At 41.7% G+C, this 25451-nt stretch overlaps 1 protein-coding gene across 1 annotated transcript in view; it reads right to left on the reverse strand.

The window, feature by feature from the left end:
- The window catches only part of MEX3C (mex-3 RNA binding family member C), a 22066-nt gene extending 2002 nt beyond the window's left edge, over positions 1-20064 (reverse strand). The window contains exons 1-2 of the mRNA XM_036823367.1: positions 18989-20064; positions 1-1082 (exon numbers count right to left, since the gene is read on the reverse strand). The exon at positions 1-1082 is cut by the window's left edge and continues 2002 nt beyond it. Coding sequence (XP_036679262.1) covers positions 1-1082; positions 18989-19718 — 1812 coding nt within the window. The 5' untranslated portion in view covers positions 19719-20064. The remainder of the gene's footprint in view (positions 1083-18988) is intronic.
- Positions 20065-25451: the final 5387 nt, after the last annotated feature.

Genomic DNA, 25451 nt, shown 5'->3' on the forward strand with positions numbered 1-25451 from the left:
AAAGCAAATCACACAGTCGTGCTTTCGTCTCGATTCTGGTGGTGAGCTAGAGGTGGAGCCACCGTTGGAAGAGGAGTAACTATTGGTACCATTAGAAAAGGCAGGGATGTATATCGGAAGGCCAGCGTGGCTGCCTGTACTGGGTGGGTCACTCCTAACCCTCCGAGCAAGCGGGTGTTCAATGCTCTCCGGAAACGTAGGGGACAGACGAGGAGTAGATGGTTGACTTCCTCTACGCTGAGTCTTCACGTTAGCAGGAGGATCACTCCCGAAGCCAGAGAGCGGGTTAACTGGTTCAAACGGAGTCCAGATAGTTTGCGCGGATGTTGGTAAAGAGTCAAAGGCAGGGGAATCAACCGCAAGATCTTCTGAGCCTACAGAAGGTAGTGTATCTCCAAACCAAAAGTTTCCCGTGCTAAATGGGCTTGTTGGACTAAAGTCAGCCAGCCTATTGCTTCCAAAGTAGGAATCTGTGGAACCACTTCCCAGAGAACTGGAACTATCATTTCGATAATTGGAGATCATTCTGGCACGGCTAGGAGGAACTGGATTGGAGGAGAGCCACGCAGAGCCGAGTGTGCCACCTTCAAAGCTTACATCGGTACCGTTGTAATGGAAATCATTCTCTTCATTGAGCTCGATGTAGTTTCCTGTACGCATGGCAATATGCATTTCTATTTCTTCTCGTGCTCGGTCAACATTCTCGGGCATCCCTGTCACTTCAAAGACAGGCTCCTTATCTCTGCTTGGAGTTACTATGTACGTGTGGGTCTGCTGCTGAATTCTTTTAATTGTTGCTCCTTTGGGTCCAACAACTAATCCCACCACACGATAGGGGACCCTGACTTGAACGGTGGTCTGGCCAGGCAGATTAGGACTGCACGACAACCCTCCCAGGGCAGGGCCATTTTTGTTTCGAGATGCACGAATCATGGAAAAGTGCTCTGCAGCTGAGAGAATTTCTCTTTTGGCCATGGCAACATCTTCTTTCCGTCCAGTGACAACAAAAATGGGCTCTTCACCACGAACAGGTGTCTTGATATACGTGTTCGTCTTGGCTCTCAGCGCTTTAATTTTACAACCTGTTAGAAAGAAATACTTCGTAAGTATCAACATCTACTTCAATAATATTGATAAAGACAAATCACAGAAAGCTCCTTTCAAGCTAAAAGTCTGCTACTGGGCAGTTTTTCTTCCCTCTTTAAGTTTTAAGAGTTTTTTCTTTATCACAAAAACTTATCACTAGATGATGATAAAACTCTCCTAATTCCACTAAGACTCCTAGATCCTGAGGCATACTTTCCTGGTGATCTCTCATTCTCAGGGAGGAGGTGACACCTCTACTGGAGGTCTTTAACTCAGAGGTCAGGCTTATCGTTTCTTCCTCTTGTTATTAGTCATTGCAAATGATGCATGAAATAGGCCAGCTACACTATAAGTGGGTCTGACTTTCAGAACACTAATAGTTTCCTACCGTGCAGGGTGTTGGCGGCAAAGAAAAACCATTAATGTACATGTGAGACATTTAATATCTATCATCTTATTTAATCTATATAACAACCCTAAGGATGAGACTATTACACTCCTTTTATTGCTAAGGAATATAAAGCACAGAAAAATTGTATAACATGTCCAAGTTCACACAGCAAGTAAGAGGCAGAGCCAGAGTTAAACCTAGTCTGACTTCATAATCTATATAGTCTTTTTGCTATTCCCAGAATCTCAAATTCCACACAACTATACTGCGATAAAAAACTCTTCAACTGACTTCCATTTAACTGTCTTATCATTTTACCTTAACATTACTCTTTCCTCTGTAAAACTCAATTGATGACCATGGCAAAATGCTCAAGGCTAGTACATCATCTCTTTTCCGTTCCATCAGTTGGATTTCAGGCTTCACTAAGAATCAGTTGTTTTGATTCCCATCTGTTTATACTAGCTGCACTCATGCATTAACTAAATTAACAATTACATAAAGCAGTAACATATAAATGAGAGAAGACGCTGAACTTGTATGAAAATTGATTATTTTAAAAAATTTCAGTAAAGACGAGTACCTTAAAGAAAAAAAAAAGATGCTGTTGAACTATGGGTGAGACAACTGTAAAATCCTGGGGTAAAAAAACTAACATAGAATAACTTTGCACTCACTGTAAAGTTCTTGCTAAATTCAAAAGAAACATATTGGAAATTGTATGGAATATGGTCATTGAATGTGGTTTTATTGAAGGACTATGCTGGTTGGCAGTCCCATTCTCAAATAAAAGGCTCTGGCCCTAAATCCTGAGTTAAATAAATAAAATTTATTTAAGTTAAATAAATAAAATATCTAAGACACCTATGCATAACTACCCATGATTACTTTTTGGAGTAATCACCCATTACCAGCGCCAACCGCGTAAGATTAGAGGGTTTCAAACGGTAACAAAGATGTCAAATATACAACTAAGGCATAAAACTCTGGGGTTATACTTTTCAAAGGTCTTAACGCGAAGCTTGCCAGAATAGATTTCTTCTCATGAATATATCATGTTATTCCTAGTTCCTCAAAATAAAGCAGCTAGGTGCTGCTGAAAAACATGTCACAATCTCAGCAGATCCTTCTCTTAAACTTTCTTTTTTTTTGGCCCTCAACAAATTCATAATGTATAAAAACGAATTCTCTCTGGACATCATTTCTAACCTGTGTGACTGCAATAGTACCCTCCACCCTGCACCAAATAGGTCTCCTTGCCTCCATTCTCGCCTCACTCCCATCCACTCTCTATAGTCACTTTAGGCACATGATGCTTTCTAAACAAAGCACCTATCACATGCTCACTTCTTTGCATAAAGTGCTTTAATGGCTCCCTTTTACCATAAGGATAAAGTCAACAGTACGGCACACACAAGGCTCCTCTGTACCTGGTACCTGATTACTTCTCTCTAGCCTTATCTCTGTACCCCTCTCCTTCCCCCCTCCTCACTTCTTAAACTCTGTGGGTGTGCTTCCACCATATTAAACTCCTATGCACGCTCCCTTGCTTCCGTGATCAGAATGTTCCTTTACTCCTGCCCCTTTACTACCAGCTCTGCTTAGCTCCTGGTAGCCCTTCAGATTTCAGTTTAGATGCCTCATCCTCTGCGGAGCTTCCTCTCCCTCAGGACTGGTTTGTGTGCCCTCCCTAAGCATTCTCAAAGCACTGGGTGGTTGGCTATAAGTATATGCCACGGGGTGGCCATATAACATTTCTTGAAACAAAGATCATTTTTCTATATAAGAACACTGGGCCCTTCTTATACATATTGCTTTGCATCTAAGCATTTTTGTTGAGCTTTCCCGGCCTTTCATATTCTGGCCCCATACTGCTAATCCAACCCTGTTGAAGGGAGCTGATTATGCTGACTTTATGCTATGAAGCTACTGAATATGTTATTCAATAACAACTTTACTCAACCTACCACTGAACTTTTGGATCTGAACCACAAATGAAGATCCTGTTTCTCCTTCCAACAAACTGTAGAACTTAGAAACGGCTGCTTTCTCACTGCTGGATCTTAGGTACCTATCACGAAAACACTTCCAGAGTCAGGTTTTCTCTAACCTGAAGGTTATATTCAAGAAGACTGGGGGGTGGGGGTGGGTGGGTGGTGAAGCTAAAAGCAAAATTGCAAAGAAAGCACTTAGTGCAGTAACTGGAGGAGGTAAGAAGGGCAGAGTGCAATCAGTCGAATTTACGCTACTGTAAAACATGAAAGTTTGTATTATAGAGTGCTGCTGTAAGTTTATATCTACAATGAACTACAAGGTTAAATTGATAGTGTAACTTCTGAGTATAGGAAAATATATCTGCTTTTGCTCCACAAAAGACAGTGAATTGGAAGACTAGAACAATAAAACTTCTACATCTACTTATCATTTATACAGGCTAAATCTCTAGGAAACTCTCTCAGTCAGCACAGCAGGTGCTGCTTGAGGTTGAGAACTGCAATCATTTTCCATTGGCCAATATGTGACTGATGGAGAGATGCCTAAGAAAGTCTGAAAGGGGTGGAATGAACGCCTAATTCTTCATACTACACACTCAGGGGAGTTACTATCATTATCTGGACACATGAGTTTCTTCTCTGAGCTACAACTCAACAAGAAGGCAGTCTGCTAGAATCACACATTTCTAACAAAGAGGGCCCTGATCATCCTGCAGAAAAACACTGGGCAACTTCTATTAAGGACAAAGGGAGAGTTAGCTTGAGAGTCTAGGGTTGGCCCCTCTCAACGCTTACTGTAGTGAACATTAGAAAGCTGCATTAAGAAACTTCTCTAAATGCTTCTGAGACTATAAGCAACTGTCAGGTGCACCTTAGTAGAACACTTTGTTTAATACCTAGTAGGTATATTATTAACTAAGAAAATATGCCTAAAGGTACACAGACACTATTGGGCCTATGGATGGTACAAATAAATAGATGTTTAATACATGGCTCATTAGGAAGACAGAGAAGACAGATGGTTGGAGTGTGGACCATCTCTCAGATAGGGGCGTAAGATAGGCTTACCCTGCCCAAAAGGGTCATGTGCTTAGGTTTTGCAGATCAGGGGAAAGAGGGAACAGGAAGACAGCAAAGCCAACCCCTTTTACGCCACTGCCAACAGAAACAGAAGTATTTCTTTTCGCTTCTAAATTTTATAAGACAGTTTTAACACAGTAGCCTTAACTCAGATCAGGAAACCTATAGGAAATCTCATCAATCACATTATTGTTTCTATGAGAACATGCATATTCTGAGCTCCCAACAACCAACACACGGTTTCTAGAATATATATACACGTTATAAAGTTTGGGACAATTTGAGTAGGCAGAGTTCTAAACAGATGGCACAAACTAAGCAGAAAAATCCAATTTGTTTTACTATTTTGCAGGTACAGGAGGTAAAAAAGCTTTTTAGAGTATTTTAGATTGAGTTTCTATTTGAAAGTGCAATGATATTTTAAAAAAACATTGAAAAATTTATAATCTCAGAGTGTCACAAAACTCATAAGCCATAAAGGTACTGAAAAATTAGACTGCACTTTAAAATTGCTGCATGGCAAAACTCACCAAATACAACGTAAAAAAATTATTTACAACTCACATCACAAATGGCTAATTTCTCTCTCTTACACAGGTACCCATATACCTACCCTTATATATCAAAACACCAAAACCCAACAGAAAAAAAAGGTGAAAGAAATAGCTCACAGAAAAGGAAATATATAAATGGCTCCAAACATGAAAATTCCCATTTTCATGTGAACTGAGGTATCATTTTCCACCTATAAGACTGTCAAATATCAAAAACAAATAAACAGTGCTAGTAAGAATGGGAAAAAAAACACTTATATTTAGCTGCTGAGAGTATAAACTCCTCAAGGGCAGTTTGCAATATCCATCAATATTACAAGTCAAGTATCCTTTTGCCCCTACAATCCCACTCATAGAATTGAGTCTGTAGGAATACTTTGCACAGGGGCAAATGACCTTTGCATTATATTACTGTTTGTATTAGTGTGAGGCTGGTAAAGCTATATAAGGGAATACTCTGCAGTCATAAAACTGGTTGACTTAGGGAGACAGGGTAGGAGGGTGACAATTTTCCTTGTACACTTTTATTTCTTACAAATTTTGAACCATACAAATGTATTAGTTTTTTTTTTCCAAAGAAATATTAAATTAGAAAAATTTAAAAATTAGTTATGAAGAAATGATACACTTTATTACACTAAGCATATCAATCAGACTTTTGGCTAGTTCTGAGCTTTAAAAAAAATTTATGAACAGCAGGGTAAACGATTTCATAACCTCGAAGCTGAGTAAGTCCAAGGACAGACTAACAATTGTTTTCTTACAGCTACAAATAAAAACCAACATATGGCAAGTTCTATACCAGACTGCGTAGAGATTAAGAACTAGGATAGCACTAATGACTTGCATAGCTGCAATTTTATTTTGATTTGCAAGTAAATTCTCCCAAGAGAAAGTCTCCAACTTACCTCCCTCCTGTAGGAACCCATTTCCCCTTTCTCTATCACTGTGGCTGGGACTGTGTTTCACCTTAAAACTCTTTAGCTGCAGCCAGAATTCTGGTCCTCTCACTCCCTGGTAGAGTAGCAAAGGTTGGGTCTTGCTTCTCCAGGGTAAAGAGAGCCTCTTCCACCAGCTGCCTGAGCAGTTAAGAGGAAGAGGTCCTCTGTTTCTGGGAGAGGAGTTGAAGAAACGGAATTGAAATGATATCTTCAGTGTTTCTGAAACCATGGTTTGCAATATCAATTGAATAGGTTCCAAATGTTTCAGTAACTTTGCCGGGGCGAGGGCGGGTCACAATCAGAAAAGCTTAAAAGCACTAGACTAGATTTTTAAGACCACTTTTTAATTCCATGAAACACTTGGAATGACATACTTAGAAGAACCAGATGTAGAATTACAGTCTGTAATGTAGATATGATTCCAGTCCAAATTAATTCACCTTAAAATAGGAAGATTGTCCAGATTATATGGGTGGCCCTGACCTAATCACGAGTCCTTTATTTTTTTTTTTTTTACGAGTCCTTTAAAAGAGTTTTCTCCTTCTGGCTTCAGAAGTAGTCAGATGTGCTCTGGCTAGCCCGGAAGCAAGCAGACAATCTGTGCTTGATCTGCCCATGGAGACCTCGTGGCAAGGAACTACAGGTGGCCTGTAGGAGCTGAGAGCTAGAAGGAAAATGGAGGCCTCAATCCAGAAATCTTGTTCTGTCCTTTAATTTTGCTTATTACCTTCTTTAGTTTTTTAGTGCTGCCATAACAAGTTACCCCACATAGTGGCTTCAATGTCACAAATTTTTTATTTTACAATTCTGTAGGTCAGAAGTCTGACACGGGTCTCAACAGGGCTAAAATCAACGTGTTTGCAGGGCTGTGTTTCTGGAAGCTCCAGGGAAGAATCTATTTCCTTGCTCATTCAGGTTATTGACAGAATTCAGTTGCTTACCATCATAGGACTGAGCTCCCTGTTTTCTTGCTGACTGTCTGCTGAAGGCCATTCCCAGCTTCTAGAGGCCACCAACATGGCTTGTGGCCCCGTCTCTCCATCTTCAGAGCCAGCAATGGAGGTTGAATCCTTCTCACGCTTCAGATCTCTCCCCTTCTTGTATCTGACCCAGCTGGGAAAGTTCTTCTGCTTTTAAGGACTCCTGGGTTTACACTGGGCCCACCCAGATGATCTCAGACAACCTCCCCATCTCAAGGTCCATACTCCATATACATATTCAGTTTCCAGGGATGTAGGGTATAGGCATCTTCAGGGAAAGGGGGTTTATTCTGCCTACCGTATTACCATTTTTCCCTTCCTCCAATTATTTCCTCCATTCTTCCAGGTCCCTGGCTTTTGAACAAAGGAAAGTATTTGGTTCAGAAAAAATTTAGACCCTAACCCAAGAATAGAGACCCAATGTCTAGGGCAGTCGCCAGATATAAGTAGCTAGATATAAATACAAGAAAAGTCTGGGGATCACGGGCACTGGAGTAGGGTGAAGGGATAGACTATTGATAAAAATCAAAACAGGTAGAAAAGAAATATATAAGCCAGGGTGTTGACAAAGACAGGGTGTTTATGTTGAGATAAGTGATTTGTTAAGAGACGCACAAGTAAAACCTGGCCTCCACTTGTCCTAAGGGATTTGGCTAGGTGTTCCTAGCTAAACCACTCCTTCTTTGGCCCAAGAACATTCACAAGCCTGATGCTTAAACTTACCCATTCAAATATTAAATTCCCTATAAAGGTGCAGGTGCTAATTCCAGGTGATATACAGGAACTATCATAATTTCTGCTCTCAAGGAGCTCACAGTAAGGAAAGGAAAGGAGCTCACAGTCATGAAAACAATACTGATATAATACTGATATAATTGCTTTAATGAAAATAGGCATACAAAGCAGTGGGAGCATAGAAAAGGAGAGGGCTTTGTTGCTTACAGAAAATGAAAGCAGCCTTCAATGGCATGTGAACTTAGGCTTGAAGAAAGTAGTTCTGCCAGGCGGGAAGGAAAGTAGAGGGAACTGCAAGTGCCAAAGCAGGAATCAAGAGCACAAGATGGCCACACCTGGCTCAGTGTTGTGGGCGCTTTAAGTGACTGCAGGGTAGAATGGCGGGGGGGCAGGTCAGATGGGGGATGATTCAGTCTTTAACATGAGGCAAGGGAGTTTATAAAGTCTATCTTGTAGGTGCAAAGAACTTGTTTTGTTTTTTTAAAGAAGTCCCACACGTTATGTGAAGTGTCGCAGATTTTCGACAGAGGATTTTGTTTTCCAGAAATTAAATTCACTGTATTTCCCATTCATTTCATCAATTAGCTACAAATATAAGGTGATTTAAGAAAGCTAAAACCCTTATAAACACATACCAAAACTATGTGTATTTTCACTTTGGGTCATCCTTGGGGTATATCTTTCTTCAGAAATTCTCTCCAAGAGGTTTTTTTTTAAAAGGGAAATCAGTATACACACACATACAGAAACACACTTTAATAACAATGAAGAGGGGGAGTGAAACTCCTTGAGTAGTTCTTTTTATCTTCAAGAAAATTAGAACTCTGGGCTTGATATTTAAATTACCCCCAGCTCCCACCCCATCCATCTCCTAATTAAGTGGCCATCACTTACCTTCTCCCAGATTTTATCATCTCCTAAACATGCCTTATTCTTCCTCATCTCTACCCAGGTATTTCCCTAAATAACCTGGAAAATCCTCCTAGTACTTCCCCTCCCCGCCCCCCCCCCAAATCTTCTGAGTAACAAACTCCTCTGAGTAATAAACACAGTCATTTGGAAAAGATAAAGACTGTATGTGAAAGGCTCTATGAACTCAAGAATAATACAAACATAGATATGACTCTATCACAGCTACCACTTATTAATACTATTCCAAGGTCTAGTTTAAAGGAAATAATGTAAGGAAAAAAAACTGATTATCTGCAGGACTGGGTTCTAATCTACCACCAGAGTTTGCTTGTGGTTTTAATGTTAGGTCATTCAACCTCTAGCTCTCTTCCAATGCTTTTATCTTTTGACCTAGTCCCTTTTCTCCTAGGAAGTACAAAATCACTTCTTTCTGAAGTCTAAAAAGCACTTGGGACAATCAGATACTACCATATCTCACATGCATACATCTATTCTTCCTTTCCTCAAGAAAAGTAGGTTGAATTATAGCTGGGAACATAAGACTTTGAATAGACCATCACAAAGCATCTTTGGGAGCTCTAACAGGCCACCAAACCTCTATCTCTCCCTTCATGGCTGAGGAACTATAATTAAAGTTACTTCTCTCATTTGGTTGTTGCAAGGATTAAATGAAATAATGTATTAAAAATACTTATTACAATGCCTGTGGTCAGTAAAGGACAGCTTTTTTAGGCTACCTAACCCCCCTCCCCCCCACCACCATTTCAAGTATTTCATGAGTAAACTGAGCCAATAGGCTTGGGCTTTGAAATAGTAAAATTCGTAGCACACTTTTCAGTTTTCCAAACTCTCCTATATTTTCATTTAATCATCATAACAGAATGATGATTGGCTTAACAGCTTTAGGAAGGACAGGAAAGAACTAAACTGAAAGAGCTTAGAGAGATCTCCCAGCTGGAAAGTCAGATCTCAAACACAAGTTGCCTTAATAATTCCATACTCCTCTCACTACTCCATACTATTTTTCTCTAAAAGCATTAGAGAAACACATTTTATATGTACATTTCATGATATATTAGAATTAATGAGGGGATCATATTCTTTACTGATTTTATATATAAATAAGATCCCTTTCCTCTTGGAAGAGTCTAGACAGAGTATTCAAAACTCCTATAATTTTACAAGGACTCAATTTTTCAGCATTAAGAGCTTCAAAGACTGATGAATATCAGCTAAATCCCAGTAAGAGAGTGTTTCTTATGCACACAACTTAATCCAACATTTAAATAAATTGTTTAGATTGGCAATGCAATGGATTCCTAAATGCGCAATATAGAAACAGCTTTCCTTTCCCGGGTTCAAGGGCCCTTCTTGTAGCTCTAGTCAAAATTTTCTGAAATTTTCTGTTAAGAATACTGTTTCACTCTAGACATCACTATGTCAACACTTCAAACAGCTTCATTTATGTGATTTTAGTTTTGATTACCAGTATTCATATGGACATCTAATGCCCTAAATCAAGTAGCACCTAAAACAAACAGATCCAAACAACTTTAGGTTGACTGGCTCCTCAGGTAAAGGCAAGAGGGAAGAAAACCCCACAACATGAAAACTAAAATGATAAATAATAAAATGGCAATTTTCTAATCCAACTATTCAGTTCAATAAAATAAACAGCAAATATCCGCTATGTTTCAGGTACTTTAACTGACATTAAGATGACTGAGATTCTGGGGCTTCCCTGGTGGCGCAGTGGTTGAGAGTCCGCCTGCCAATGCGGGGCACACGGGTTCGAGCCCTGGTCTGGGAGGATCCCGCGTGCCGCGGAGCGACTGGGCCCGTGGGCCACAATTGCTGGGCCTGCGCGTCTGGAGCCTGTGCTCCGCAGCAGGAGGGGCCGCGATGGTGAGAGGCCCGCGCACTGCGATGAAGAGTGGCCCCCGCTTGCCGCAGCTAGGGGAAGCCCTCGCGCGGAAACGAGGACCCAACACAGCCATAAATAAATAAATAAAATTTAAAAAAAAAAAAAAAAAAAAAAAAAAAAAAAAAAAAGATGACTGAGATTCAATTCTGCCCTCACTGACTTGTACCAAACTTCAAGCACCAAAGGGAATTGGTGTCTACATGTGTTCAAGTACAGATATTGATCTGTCATTTTCTTTTCTTATACTGTTGGTTGGTGGTGGTGTTCAAGCCTTTTATATCCTCACTGCTTTGTCTGCTTGTTCTACCACTTACTGAGTTGGAGTGTTCAAGTCTCTAATTCTATTAGCTTGAGACCCTGGATAAGTTATTTGTATCCCCACAGATCTGTTTCCTTATCTGTATGGTGGAAATAAGAATGGATCAAATGAGATGATATACTACTTGACACATTTAAATGTTTGTTATTATTATTATTTTTAAATCAAATGAATCAATTTTCTATAGAAAGTTAAAAAACATTAAAAAAATTAAAATCCTGAAGATAAAACTTATATTTAGATTGTGAAAAGCATGTTAAGATATTATAAACTTTACAAAACTGGGAGGAGATTTGTGGAAGTCAATCTAATTGGTAATTTGAAACCTGGTTTACTTTTACATGATTTTAGGAACTCTTTTTGGACAAAAATAAGAATATAAGAGCTACAAGAGATAATCTAGTTCAATCTCATATGTGAAGAAAACTGAAGCTGAGAATTGCCCAAAGTTATAAACTAATGATTCCTAAATACCCCAATTCCCTAAATACACCATTCTCTCAACCTGCCTTATTTTCCTAGTTGATTCTTAGAAGTGGAGAATTCCCTGCATATATAAAGGTATTTTTAAAAACAGAGGTTAAACTAAATTTAAAATCCCCCTCCTTTTTCACGTAGTTTAGACAAGAGGATCGACATACTTAACAAAAAAAGGGCTCATATTTGGCCTTTCACTAAAGCTGTGACACCCAGAAGAGGGTGTAAATTAGAGATGAAAGGCAGAACAATTTTCCTAACTGGGGATTTTAAAATTAGGTTCATGCCCTTTAGAGGATGTTAATAGAAAGCTGAGAATTACCTCTGTATGGGAATCATATAATGGAATCAGATTCATTTGTAAATGATTCTCTTCCAGACTACAGACTAGCTTAGGTCTTTACCAGGAAATACATTTCAAAAGTGCTGATTTTAAAGAAAATTTTAAGACATTGTAAACTTAAAAAAATATAATATATATCACTAACTAGTGGTATATACGTCCTAGGAAAAACTTACTAAAATGACAATATTTGGTTTCAACTAGCATTTGCTCAGCATACAAATCTAGCAGTAAAAAAAATGATAAACTTTACCCTGCCTCATATATAATTTATTATCTCTATACTTTCCATTGTACAGTGAATCTGTACTAATGACATCTTCCCATACCTGATCCTCACAATGGAGAGCGGGTGGGGGAGGGCCGGGAAGAACAGCTGGATGGACTAGCTTTCCCCCCACCAGAGGAAACCGAGACTCAGTGAGGTTGGGCGATTTGTCCATGGTCACAGGCGACAAATGGTAAAGCCAGCTCTCTAACAAGTTTCCTAACTCCAAGTTCAATGTCCTTTCCTGCAGGTACTGGTGGAAAGGTAGAAGATAAGCCAAAGGGGAGGGGAGAGTGGTATAGACAGGGGGACAGTAATAAAAAGGTCAGCCCAAAGGGCAAACATTTTACACTGGTAACCTTCTAGTAGTTTGGAACTATTACCTCCCCACTCTCTTCTAACTATGTTTAAGACGAAACTACTTTATGCTTACCTTCAACTACATCTGCAGCTAATTAAATAATTTTCTTTATTATTTTAAGGCCTAGTCTTATTATTTCACGATACCACTTTACTTGTGGTCAAATCAGGCTTCCCTGCACACAATGAACTGCAGTTTTCGCTTACTGGACAAAGGCAACAAACCATGCCCACACGAATTGTTCTTAAATCTCGAACACTGGCATGAAAGAGGTGCTATAATTATGCAGTGTAACTTAAAATTCTCAAAATCAGCCATGGAATAAAGCCTCAAAGTATTCAAATAACATTACGTTGTGCATATTCAATTTAGCATAGTTTGGCTTGGTATTACTAGTATTAGAATATCATTTTAAAAGCTTAAATATCAGATGTAATCCTTATAAATGTCTATACGGTACCTAATGGTAGTAAGGGAAAAAAAGTTAAAAGTAAACATGCATTATGGTATATAAGCCATTTGAGAAGGATTAAGATGCAGTTTAATAAACATATCACTTTAGAATCACCTGAAGATCAATGGGGTTTTAAAACAGATTATCCATAATGTTTGGAGTTTCCTAAAGGAGTTGTTTTGTTTTTTTTTTTTTGCCTGTGCTGCGCAGGATGTGGGATCTTAGCTCCCTGATCGACCAGGGATCGAACCTTGCCCCCTGCAGTGGAAATGCAGTCTTAACCACGGGACCGCCAGGAAAGTCCCTAAAGGAGTTTTTAAACTGCGAATACACTTTACTATTTGGTATCTTATGACCACTTTTTTTTTTTAACATCTTTATTGGAGTATAATTGCTTTACAATGGTGTGTTAGTTTTTTCTTTATAACAAAGTGAATCAGTTATACATATACATATGTTCCCATATCTCTTGCCTCTTCCATCTCCCTCTCTCCCACCCTCCCCATCCCACCCCTCTAGGTGGTCACAAAGCACCGAGCTCATCTCCCTGTGCTATGAGGCTGCTTCCCACTAGCTATCTATTCTACGTTCGGTAGTGTATATATATGTCCATGCCACTCTCTCACTTTGTCCCAGCTTACCCTTCCCCCTCCCCGTATCCTCAAGTCCATTCTCTAGTAGGTCTGTGTCTTTATTCCCATTATGACCACTTTTATCTATAATTTTTTCATTTTGAGTTTAAATTACAAATCCTATAGGGCATAAATTACATTTAAAAAATTCTGTCACAATCCCATAGATTTTAAAATAATACTGTGGTAATAATCATGAATATTTTGGCTCTCTCCTGTAGGCACATGATTGTAATGCAATTTCTCGCCCACTTGAAGTTAGGTGTGTCCAGATGACTTGCTCTGATTAATGAAGTATGAGCGGATGTGATCATTATTACTTCTGGGTCTAACATTTAAAGACCGGTGTGTGCTGTGCCACTGTCTCTCATCCTTTGGGCACAGGGGAAGACCAGCTAACACTTGAGATGCTGGCTGCTTCACTGGTCTAAGACTCTGAATGACTAAAATGAGCACAGCCCCTGTGAATAAGAAATAAACCACTGTTGTTTCAATACTGAGATGCTGGGGTTCTTTGTTATCACAGCATCATTTAAGCCTATCTGGATAGAGGTGCCATGTGCCTAACAGGCATTTAGACATCAGTTCGTTCTAGTTCTATCACCTTAGACGAATATAGTAATGTGTGAAAACTGTCTGCTCAAGCTGAGGAAAGGTGAACGAGATTAACAGAGTGGTTCGAATTAATTTCAGATTTAACTTAACAAAAGTAGTATGTGCTTATCACTTACAGTTTCATATATGTCAGTTTATTTGTGTAAAATTCATAGTCCCCAGAGGTGTTGTAGATATGATAACACCCAGCTGAAGAAGAATCTGAAGCCTAGGCAGTTTAAGTGATTTGTCCAAGACCACAAAGTGAGTTACTGGCACAGAGTAATCAGAATTTAGGAATTTTAATTTCTGATTGCTGGCTCTTTCCAATATATCACAGCTGAGCAGAGACTGTTAAAGGCAATTTGGGACAGTTTTCAACAAATATTTTTATATTAAAACATACATTCTAAAACATTTTTGTATTCAGTTTAAGACAAAAGCAATAAATTCTACAATGTGTACAAATACTAAATTCATTCAAAACCAAATCCATAAAATACTAAGCACTGTCTTACAACTAAATTCCACCTTTCCTTGAAAACTTCAAATGTAAGAACTATCTAGAATTCCAACCCACAGACGTTGTTGGAAATTTTCCTCAATGGAAATCTCTAACAGATTAATAGTTCTCAAATACTTGACTCCCTGGATCATTTTTAGGTCACTGGCATTTCTACCAGGGGGCAGAAAATACACCCTTGAATTACCACTTTATTTTCCATTTCCTCCCTAGTGAATCAAAGTAGTTCATTAGCTGAGTAAGGCAGGAAGAAAAGGCAGCAGATTCCCTACCCATTTGCAAAACAATTATAATAATCGAACCTTCCCCAATGGTCCCAGAGCTAATACAAACTATTATTTAGGTTTTAAAGCCTAGAAAAATGACAACATTTAATTTTTAAAGCTAGCATGTATATACACACAAATTAACTTTCTGAATTATAAATGACAGTGAATTTCTAGTTAGACACATTAGAACTAGAAAATGACCTGTGCCTTCTGTGTAGTAGATACCAAAATTTTATTAAGTAAATTAATTTGGATAGTGATGATATTTTAAGTTATGCATATTAGAAATACAGTACCCCAACTCATGATTAGGGCAGAAATTAACCCAAAATATTATTAGCCTTTCTGAGCAAGATGCTTCAATACCGAGGCAGCAATGTAGAATGAGAACTTTATCTTTACTAGCAAACAAACTGGTCTAACCCCAAGTTCCACTATCTGAGCAAGATACCTATCAGCACCTCAGTTTCTACATCTGTAAAATGGGGATAACCACCTAGCAGAGTTAAATGGCATGTAATATAGTAACTGGCAGAGAGAATGCCAACAATCCCCCCTCTTCCACAAAAGAGACACTGTGCTTTAGCATTATTCTGAAACTATTTCTCCTCATGAAATGTATATTTCTTCTTAAACAGGGAATTTATGTACAAGATCAAGCTTTCTCTTTTTAGAACCTGGAAGAGTGGTTCAACTCTAGGAAACTGGGAAAAATTTTTCACAAGGATGTATTTAAGACAACCTGAAGCAATGTAACATATTAACTGTTTAAAAAGTGACAATATACACAATCACTGGGGACCAGTGGAGAGAGAGCAGCTTAATAAAGAAGAAAAAAATTTCTAAGAAGGTCTAGCTCAGTGATAGCCAAAGTAGGGTGCAAGAAAATTCATTGGAGTGCAGAAAAAAAAAAAAAAATCAAAACACTCCAATTTCCATCTTTACCTCATCCTTTTAAAATTGTTCACATGTTTTATAATGTATAGTATATCAGCATATGTATTATTCATAGATATCCAGATATTGAGAGTATTAGCTTAAATGTTTTTTGACAGTATACAATTAAAAAAAGCCAGAAATAGCCCTTCTTGACTAGGAGGCTAGAGAACACACATAGACCATCAAGTAAATCACTAATGAAAATAGTTAAAGAAGTACATTAATCTTACAGTAATATAAAACCTTGGATTACAAGTCTTTAGCCTCTTTTCAGTTCCTGGCTTTGTTGTACAGTATTGTTGGTTTCAAAATGAGATGCACACTTAAAAAAGGGGGCCAATTTAACATTTGCAAATGACCATATGCTGCTGGGGAGTATAAACACGAGGTCAACGCTCTGCAAACTTTCATCACGATCAAAAGCAGTAGTTTGTTTTTCTGAGAGACAATGGAGCTAGAGGCCATCTACATGAGTTGCTAGTCTATATGACTCAGAATTCCATTTGTCCTACTCTTGGCTTCAGAGCTGGTCACAGATGTCTCCATCTGTGACATAATTATTTCCAAAACCAATTAAGAGATGTCAAACAGAAAATTATGACTTCAGGTAATGAATAAAATGGCAGGAAGGGATAATTCTTAAGGAGGAAAATTTTGTTCATCCAAAGCAAAAAGTAAACTAAATGATTTGCCCTGTTTATTCACTTAGGGAAAGGGGAAACGATCACACTGTAAAAGGATGCAAACATTAGAAGTTGCCTGGTTTTCTGCAGGAGTGCGAAAATAACTTTACAGGTTTTATCATGGTGCTGCTGAGGGGTGTGTGTGGCAAAGGGGGTCAATGATCCACTATTGAATGGTTCAGAACAGGAAAAGGATAAGACTTTTTGCTCTTAAGATAAGATAGAGGATGATGACATACTTTTAACAGTGCTGTCAACTCTGGGAAAATATTAAGCGTAAAAGGAATAGTCAGCAATTTGTCTCCATGTCCTAAGACATAAATAGATTCACATTTCCTTATTAACCAATAAGCTCAGCCCTAAAAAGAAAAACTAAAGACCATTCCATTGCTATAACTTGGTACAAAATACAAACTTGGAATGAATTCAGTTTACTTTTAAATAATGGATTTGCATAAAGGTTAACAGTCTGCATAATTAAGGAACATTTAATCATGCTTTAAAGGGTATAATACAGAAGACAAAAATTTGTATTAAACTAAATATACAAAAGATATCAGTATCTTGTCCCCTAGTAAAACTGTCCTGTAAGTATTCTTTTCCTTCATTATCCTAACCTGTTACCATAAGCACACTGAAGCAACTTGTGCTGAGGAAGTGTCACCCTAGTAGGGCCTGAACAGACACCTTCCCAGCCCCTTTTCACCACTCTCCTAAGTATGAGATCCTAAGTATCAAAAAAAAACAAACTTCCCTTCCCCCCCCCCCCCCCGCAGCAATTTTCCAACCATACCTAGAGATTATTTCTCCACACCTTTCCTCACACTGTCCTTCATTCTTTCTTCCATCTCCATTTGTTAAAGTCCTATCTGTTCTCCAAGGCCCTCCAGGGTTGATGTTCTTATACGTACCACTTCGTCACACACTATAGTTAATGCCATTAACTACAGATTAGATTAGCGGCATTCCGCTGTTTATTAGACTGTTAGCTTCCTAAGGGCAGCCAAGTTAGTCTGAATTACCCTCACATTCCCAACTGCCATAAACTCAATGCCTGGCAAAATACAAACCTGATACATAGCAATTCCCCGATGTTGTTAATGGAGTAACCAACTCATTCTGAGTCTCTAATTTGAGATGTTATAATTTTATCCTATGTGAGGTGAAACAGTTCTCTCCTGGATTAGCATCTTCAGTATTGCCAAAACAAAACAACAAAAACAAACCAAAAAACAAAAAAAGGCATGCAAAATTTATCTACCGAACTACGAAAATAAACTCTTAATTGAAGGGCATCAGCTTTGAACACTGCCTTTAAGTACCAGTCACCAGGCAGTCTGAAATAGGCTATTTCCTCTAACCGGATTTCAGACGGATTTTTCTTATTAAAATCCTAGAGGTAAGAGATGAGCCAACGCTGATATTTGAAACCACCATTTCGACAGACCTCTTATTTATGTGTACTCTAGACCACTTGGGAAAGATGAGATCATTTAAGCAGCAGCGCCATCACTTCTCTTTATTTGACCCCGACAATGCTCTCAACCTAACAGGAGAAAGACATGCATCAACCAGGTTAAATCATATTGTATAAGGCAGCGGCAGGTACTATGTACTCCTTCAATAAAGGGGAAAAGGAGCTACGCTAAAGAGCCTGAGACCTTCCCTAAAAATGTCGGATACGGAGGTACTCTGGGCATCCCTTCCCCCACCTCCACAAATCTACTCCTGGAATCTGAGACCTAGGTCCTTTGTCTGAGCAATGTGGGAGGAGTCTTGTCTGCAGTACTGGTGTGCTGGCAAGTGAAGAGGATTTACTGAAAACTGTATAAACGCATGAAGTTCCTTAACTCAATTACTTTACTGTCCAATTTTTCTTCATCGTGCACCCTAAAGTGTTCTGAAAAGGACCCAACGTGCCTTTTCGAGAGCTGAAATGTATCGAAAGGAATACAATAAGATCAACAGAGAGTTAGCAAAAAAACTAAATTTTTGAACAGCGGAGGGGCGGGCGGTAAGAACGACCACTTGAACATCCCCTTCCCTCTCGAACGAGCTCTTTCTACAAGCCTCCATTTCTGTCCATTTCTTCTTCCCAACAAGCCGTTGTAAGGCAAGCTGAGCGCTTTTACAAAGACGGTCGGCTGCGCAAACTTGCAATCTCAAAAGCTTTCCGTGCACAACACCGAATCCACAACCGACCCGACCTTTTACCACCTCACTGAGGTTTTTGGTGCCACGCCAGCCGGGTGTTCCAGGAATACAGCCCGAGTAAAGTGAACACCGCCGGATAAGGTGGCTCGAGAAACTTAGCACCTTTTATCACGCAAGATGAGAGGAACACCGTGGGGTTTTCGCAAGGTGACCCATCTTCTCATCTCGTCGACCCTCGGCTCCTCCCAGACCCCTTCCCGGTGGACCTGGAGGACTCTCCGGGTTCGCCTTTCCTGCCCCACGCTCCTTTCTTTCGTCTCCCCACCCACGCCCGGGGGCCAAGCCCAGCTGGACACCCCCCACAACCGCACTCACCCTGGCGACCAACAATCTCGGCGACATGCTCGGAGCTGGGCACCGGGACGCACTCGGTGGTGTTGACGCTCTTCCTCCGGAGCAAGGCCGCCTGCTCCCCGTTCAGGGCGGCCGCCGCCGCCCCGCAGCCGCCTGGGCCGTAGGCGTGGGACAGCATCGCCGCCATCATGCCCTGGGCATCGTCCCCTCCGTAGAGCACCCCCGCCGCCGCGGCCGCCTCCCGGGCATCGAAGCCGGCGGCGGGCAGCAGCACCGACCCCAGGGACCCGCCCGGGATCGGCTGGGTCTGAGAGGCGGCGGCCGCTGGCGGCGACAGCAGCAGCAGAGACGGCCGGTCCTCCTCCTCTGCCTCCTCCAGCTCCTCCTCCTCCAGCAGGTCTCCGTCCAGCTCCGCTTCCTCCCCCTCCTCCTCGTCCTCCTCCAGCTCCAGCTCGGCCGCCTCCGAGACCCCGGGCCGGCCGGGAGGAGCCCGCTCCTCCGGAGACAGCCCCGCCGCCCGCCGGGCCTGGCCCTGCGCCGCCGCGGCCCGGAGCGCCGGGGCGCCGGGCTCCGCCGGGCTTGGGTCGTCGAGGCCTAGCGCGGCCAGGCGCTCCCTCAGCAGGAGCCCGTTCCCCTCGAGCTCCGGGCCACCCGCGGGCGGTGGCAGCGGCGGCGGCGGCGGCGGGGGCGGCTGCGGCAGGGGGGCCGGGGCCGCCGCCAGGGCCAGGGCCGCGGAGCTGCCGCTCGGCATCGCGACGGCGCGCTGTCAATGGCGGCGGCGGCGGCGGCGGCCGGGTCAGGCGCGGCAGGCGGCGAGCCCCATGGCGGACAGGGCCCCGGCCCTGCTCAGCGCGCAAACACCTTTCCTCTGGGGAGGCGGCGGGGCTGGCGACCCGGGCCGAGCAGCGCCAGGGCCGCTCGGAGACCGGAGAGGGCGGGGTGGAGGAGCAGAGGAAGGTGGCAGAGGTAGGTAACTAGGTGGGTGGGTGGGGACGCCAGTGGGGCGGGCTGGTGGAGGTGGCAGCGGCTCCCCTCTCAGTATTTCTTTTGTTTCATGGCCTTAACCAGCCCCCGGCGCGCGCGGCGGCGGCGGCGACGCCCCACGCCGCTCTCCGAATGAAGCCGGCGCGCCCTGATTGGCCGCTTTTAATCGCTGGGAGCCCGCCCTCTCCTCCCCGCAGCCTTCTAACTCCTAGCCCTAGCCCCACCCCCCCACCCTCGTCTCGTGCCCCGCCCCGCCCCTCCCCAGAGCTCTGATTGGGTGACTGAGACGAGCTAGCCCCGCCAAGCCTTCTCCTTCCGTCCTCTGCCCTCTCCCCCACCCCTCCCTCCCCTTTCCCTACTGGCTCTCGAGGAGAGGGACTGTGGTTGTTCGCTTTACACGTCACTCTTTGTGACGTACAGGTGGAGGCGGGGAAAAGGAGGCGGGACGAAGGCAAGGCAGCAGAGGCTGAAACTCGGAGCCAGTAGGGGATTTCGCGCAGGCGCGTGCAGTCGAAGCAGACACCTGGGTTTCCTCGGTTCCCCGCATCCCTCTGGCCCACCTGGGTGGGGTCTTTTAACCCATAGTGGGAGCGGCGTTGGAGCGTAGCGTAGCATGGGCCCGGAGGGCGTTGTTGAAGAAGTGATTTCCCACTTTCAGGGTAAGGGCCTAGAGAGAGTCATCGAAGGAGGGGCCAGTGAAGTGTTCTCCTATCCAGCCGCGGGGGTGGTTTCCTGAGCCGCGTGGCTCCTGGGCCTTCCCTGCACCACTCCGGAATGCTCCTCCCGCCGGGCAGGGCCCTCCCACGCCCAGCTGGCCCGGCTTCCAATACAAGGCCGGTTGGTTACATCAGGAACCTTAAATGCTGGACTTGAGTTCTTTGGGGCTTTTCAAGGAAATTAAATAATCTTTTTCTCCTCCAATACGTTCTTCCCACAGTATTGTCCGGGTGATCCCACACAGTGGCTATCTTTTATAGGGGTTTATTTTTAAATGGCGTGTTAAAAACAAATCTTATTAGTTTCCTTCATCTTAGGCTCTGACCGTCAGCCCGCGCCAACCCGCTCCCCTTTACCTCCGCCACTTTAGTACCAGGTGGTCTCCCCAGGTTAGTCTTAATCACCAGCGTTGTCTTAACAGAGGTAGAATGTGAACAACATAATGTAATTTTAAGGTTTCTAGTGTCCCCATTATAAAAAGTAAGAGGAAACAGTTTTAATAAATATACTGAGCTCAGTATATTCAACATATTATCATTTCAACATGCAATCGATATAAAATTACTGATATCTTTTATAGTTTTTCGCGCTAAGTCTTTGAAAATGGTGTGTATTTTACACAAGGGTATCTCAATGTATGTTTGCTTCACACTAGCCATATTTCAAGCACTGAGTACTAGCAGCTCTAGACCTTGATTTTTGAATTATAAATTGAGATCCTTTCTATTTTGGATTTATTATATCTTTCTCCCTCAAAATCGTTTCTTATGTGTGAGCTTGAATGAGCACCGACATTTCTAAATTGTCTAGGGTGTTACAAAGACACCCTGAGAGAGTCCAAGAGAAGGCTGAAACTATGCCTTCTGTTTCTCTGTTTTGTGCGCTTATGGCCATGTGCACAATTCTACTTCAATTTATCCACCCCTCCAATCAAAGGCATAGTGAATTTTAGCTAACATTAACCTTTCCTGTTACTCCACTGTTTCCCTAGTCCTTCTGTAACCCTGTATGTTGCTTCTCTAACAACTCATTTGTAGGAGTAGCCTCTGGAGCAGTGATTTCAACCCTGGCTGTACAACAAAGTCAAGAAGGGCTTTTAAAAATGGTAAATGCAGAGCAGGAAGAAGCAAACCCTGGATGTTGGGATTAACTGGATCTAGAGTGGGAACCTGGACATGTTTTTAGCAAACTACACAGGTTGTTCTGAAGCTCACCCAGAGTTGAGAACACTGATCTAGGGTGTGAGTTTTGGGGTTTACAGGAGGAATCTTGCTATTTACTGAAAAGTGATCTTTTTCTCCCCTATCTTCCCAATTAGGTACAATTTTCACTGATTTACTATATCTACACCCTTTTGGTGATATACCCCAAGGACATAATGTTTAATGGCATCTTAATAAAGGTACTGATTTTTTTTTCTTATATTTACCAGTGGATATCTTGTATAACTAGACACTTACTTATAGAATATGCAAATATGCTTGCCGTCTGATATTTCTGTTTAAACAATAATCATTATTTGAAGGGTAGATTTCTCTAGCAAAGCAAATCTCATTTCAAGGGAGAAAGTAAACTAAAACACAAAGCGGCACTCCCAGGATATTTTTGTCAGGAGGAAATGCATAGCAGAATTACAAATGAAACTCAGAAGTTCCTTTCTCTACCTCTTTTCATGAGTTGTCATTTAATGCTCACTGCTGGTCTTACAGTTCTCTTCCCAAGGATTCAAAGCAAAAGTTGTAGCAGGACTGATAGTTCCCCATACATTTTCCTTTTGAGAGGGAGAGATGTAAAGAATAGATTCCTGTAAATAAGATCCATTTGGCTAAGATTTTTTAAAATGCCAAGTGGTTTAATTTATGTGTTCATAATATAAAAATTGCTTTCTGCTTCATTCTCATATAGTAAATGAGGTTGCATAAGTTCCCATACACAAATGTATACATTCATGCATTAACTTATATTTGATCAATATTGTGATTTATGAACAAGCTAGGAGTTATTGAAGCTTGGAGACCTTCCCGTTTGGGTCTAAATTTATTGTCTTGTATTAAATCTTGCTTATGAAGCAAATTTAAGATTTTCTTTTGCTCTAAATATATGACTGGGATTCTTTCATTTAAATCCATTGAACACAGTAATCCCCTTCACCCTCCCCCAACCACACAGCCCATTAATTTGCACCTGAATTAGTTTTCTCTTTCATTCCTATGCTGTTATGACATAGGTTGATAACACTGCTGTATGGAAGAGTTGCTTTAAAGATCTTAGGACAAAAAGGAAACTACAGAAGTGGCAACATTTTATCAACTAGCAGGCTGACTGCTAAACTAGCCTGAAGGCTAGTTTAAAAATGGAACTGTAATGATATTAAGGTTGGACCAGTTGCAAACTAAACAGGACCTTAACAAAGATGTTTGTCCTAGTAAGAAAACCGAGATAATTAGATATAACTTTGAAGCAGTGCTGTAAAGACAGCCACAAAAGCCTGGTGAAAGATTTGGCTGACACCCTCACCTAGAACCCCAAAAGAAACATCTGTTTTGTTTTAAGGCAGGATGAGTTTCTTTATGGTAGGATGTCCCCTGGGAGCAGCAATACCCAGCTCCATAAATCTTCCTCAATGAACATGTCATTCTCCTGCTTGCAATGGCTCCCAGTTGTCTAGGAATAAAGTTTCCTACCTGGAATTCCAGGCCTTCCATACTCTGGGACATTCTTCCAAGTGCTCGAAATTGTTACATAAACACACTCGAATCTCTCCTATATTAACAAATAGAAACTCTTCCTTGATGCTACATCCACCTCTTGGGACTCTTCTCTACTCCAAATCAACTTCTCCAACAGCTGCCTGCTCTCCTTTGCTGCACACTGCAGAGCGCCTGCGGGCTCTTGCTGCTTCATTGAAATTATCTTCATCTCCTCATTGTATCCAATGAGCACTTTTTATACTTATTCCACTTAACCTTTCATGGCAGGATTGACACTGATGACTGCTCCTCAAAGCACTGTCTTCCTTTGCCTTCCTTCTGCTTTCCTTCCTATTCCATAGTCCTGCCTCAGTCTCCTTCGCAGGCCTAGTGTCCCTATCACTCTTGGGTTATTTATCTAGGATTTGTCTTGGGCCTGCTTTCTGCTTACTCCATACTCTCCACCTAAACATCCTATCCTCTCCTAAGATTTCTGCTACCTTGTTGACAAGTTCCAGACCTATATTGTCATTCCTGATCTCTCCATGGAGCGCCAGACCCAGAAATCCACTGTTTTATGGATGTCTCCACTTGGCAATTAAAATTCAACCTCAGCTTCCCAAACTGAAATCTCAGTTAAAGTGCTTTTTAGCTTAGTATTAGATAGCACCACTATCTACTCAGTTCCTCTGGCCTTGAGCCTGGTGGCCATTCTTGACTTTTCCTTCAACCTCCATAGCCAGTCAAGGCCAAATCCTGTGACTCATACCTCTCAACTCTCAAATCCATCTATCTTTGTCCATCTTTACCATTATTACCATGGTCTAGGCCACTATCATTTAGACCATGATCTATTACAGTAGTCCCCCAAGCAATATGTTTACATCCAGCCTTGCTTTCCTCCAATTCATTTTCCATGCTGCAGCTGGAATGATTTTAACTCAAATTTATTCCACCCACTTCCCTGCTTAAAACCTTTGTTGTTGTCCTTAGGGTAACATCCCACTTTCTTAACATTACTTAGAAGGTCTTCTACATCTGGGCCGTTTACCTCTTTAACCTCATTTCATGCCATTCTTCCTCTTGCATTCTTGGACTCAGCCATAGAGACATTCTAAGAGCCATTCATGTACTCTACATACTCCTAATCTGCCTCTAGGCTTGGAATATGGCTCTCCTCTGCCCACTCTCAGCTTAGCTAACTCCGACTTGTCTTTCAGAGCTCAGTTTATGTATCACTTCCTCTAGGATGTCCTCTCTAACCTTCTAGGTAAGGTTAGGTGGCCTTGTAGTGGGAGCCAATTGCATCCTGCATGTCCCTAGCCACAAGCTACATACCTTGTTTAATTGTCTCTCTTCTATTTTCATCCCAATGAAGACAGTACCTACATAGTCCCTGGCACGTAAGAGAGGCCAGTATGTACTTACTGACTAATTGAATATTCTTCCAAATAAACTTAATACTTCAGCTAGTCTGAGCTTTTGACCATTTTTCAAACATGCACTGTAGTCTCCCATATTTGGACCTTTTCTTGTGCTATTTTTCTGCCCAGGTTGCTCTCACCTTTTATCCCCACCCTCCCCATCTCTACCTGTTTTAAGGCCCCAGCTTAAAAAGTTGACTTCTTTCAACATATTTTCCTAATCAGTACAATCAGGGCTAGTCCTTCCCTCCCTCTCCCCACGAAAATGCACACGAAGGCAACATTTTGCATATATCTTCTGAATGCTTAAACAGCTCCCTTTAAAGTCTGTCCATGGATCTCTTTGGGTTCCATAGACCTCTGACTCAGACTGGCTAGGTGTTCACTAACTCACTTCCTCTTCTTCCTGAGCACACAGCCAGACTATATTTCCTGGCCACTATTGCAGTTGGGAGCAGCCGTACACTGAGTTTTACCAAGTGTGTACCAGTTACAGACCTAGACCTGAAAAATCCCTCACACATTATCTTCCACATTCTTCTCCCATCTCTGACGTAGATGAGTGTGATGACCACATGTTAAAAATGGCAGAGCCACAAGATGAAAGGTGCATCACCACATGGAAGAAAGGTGCCCTCCAATTAGATATAGGTGTTTTATTAGACTTTA

Source organism: Balaenoptera musculus, chromosome 14 (assembly GCF_009873245.2).
Source record: "Balaenoptera musculus isolate JJ_BM4_2016_0621 chromosome 14, mBalMus1.pri.v3, whole genome shotgun sequence".
Classification (NCBI taxonomy): domain Eukaryota; kingdom Metazoa; phylum Chordata; class Mammalia; order Artiodactyla; family Balaenopteridae; genus Balaenoptera; species Balaenoptera musculus.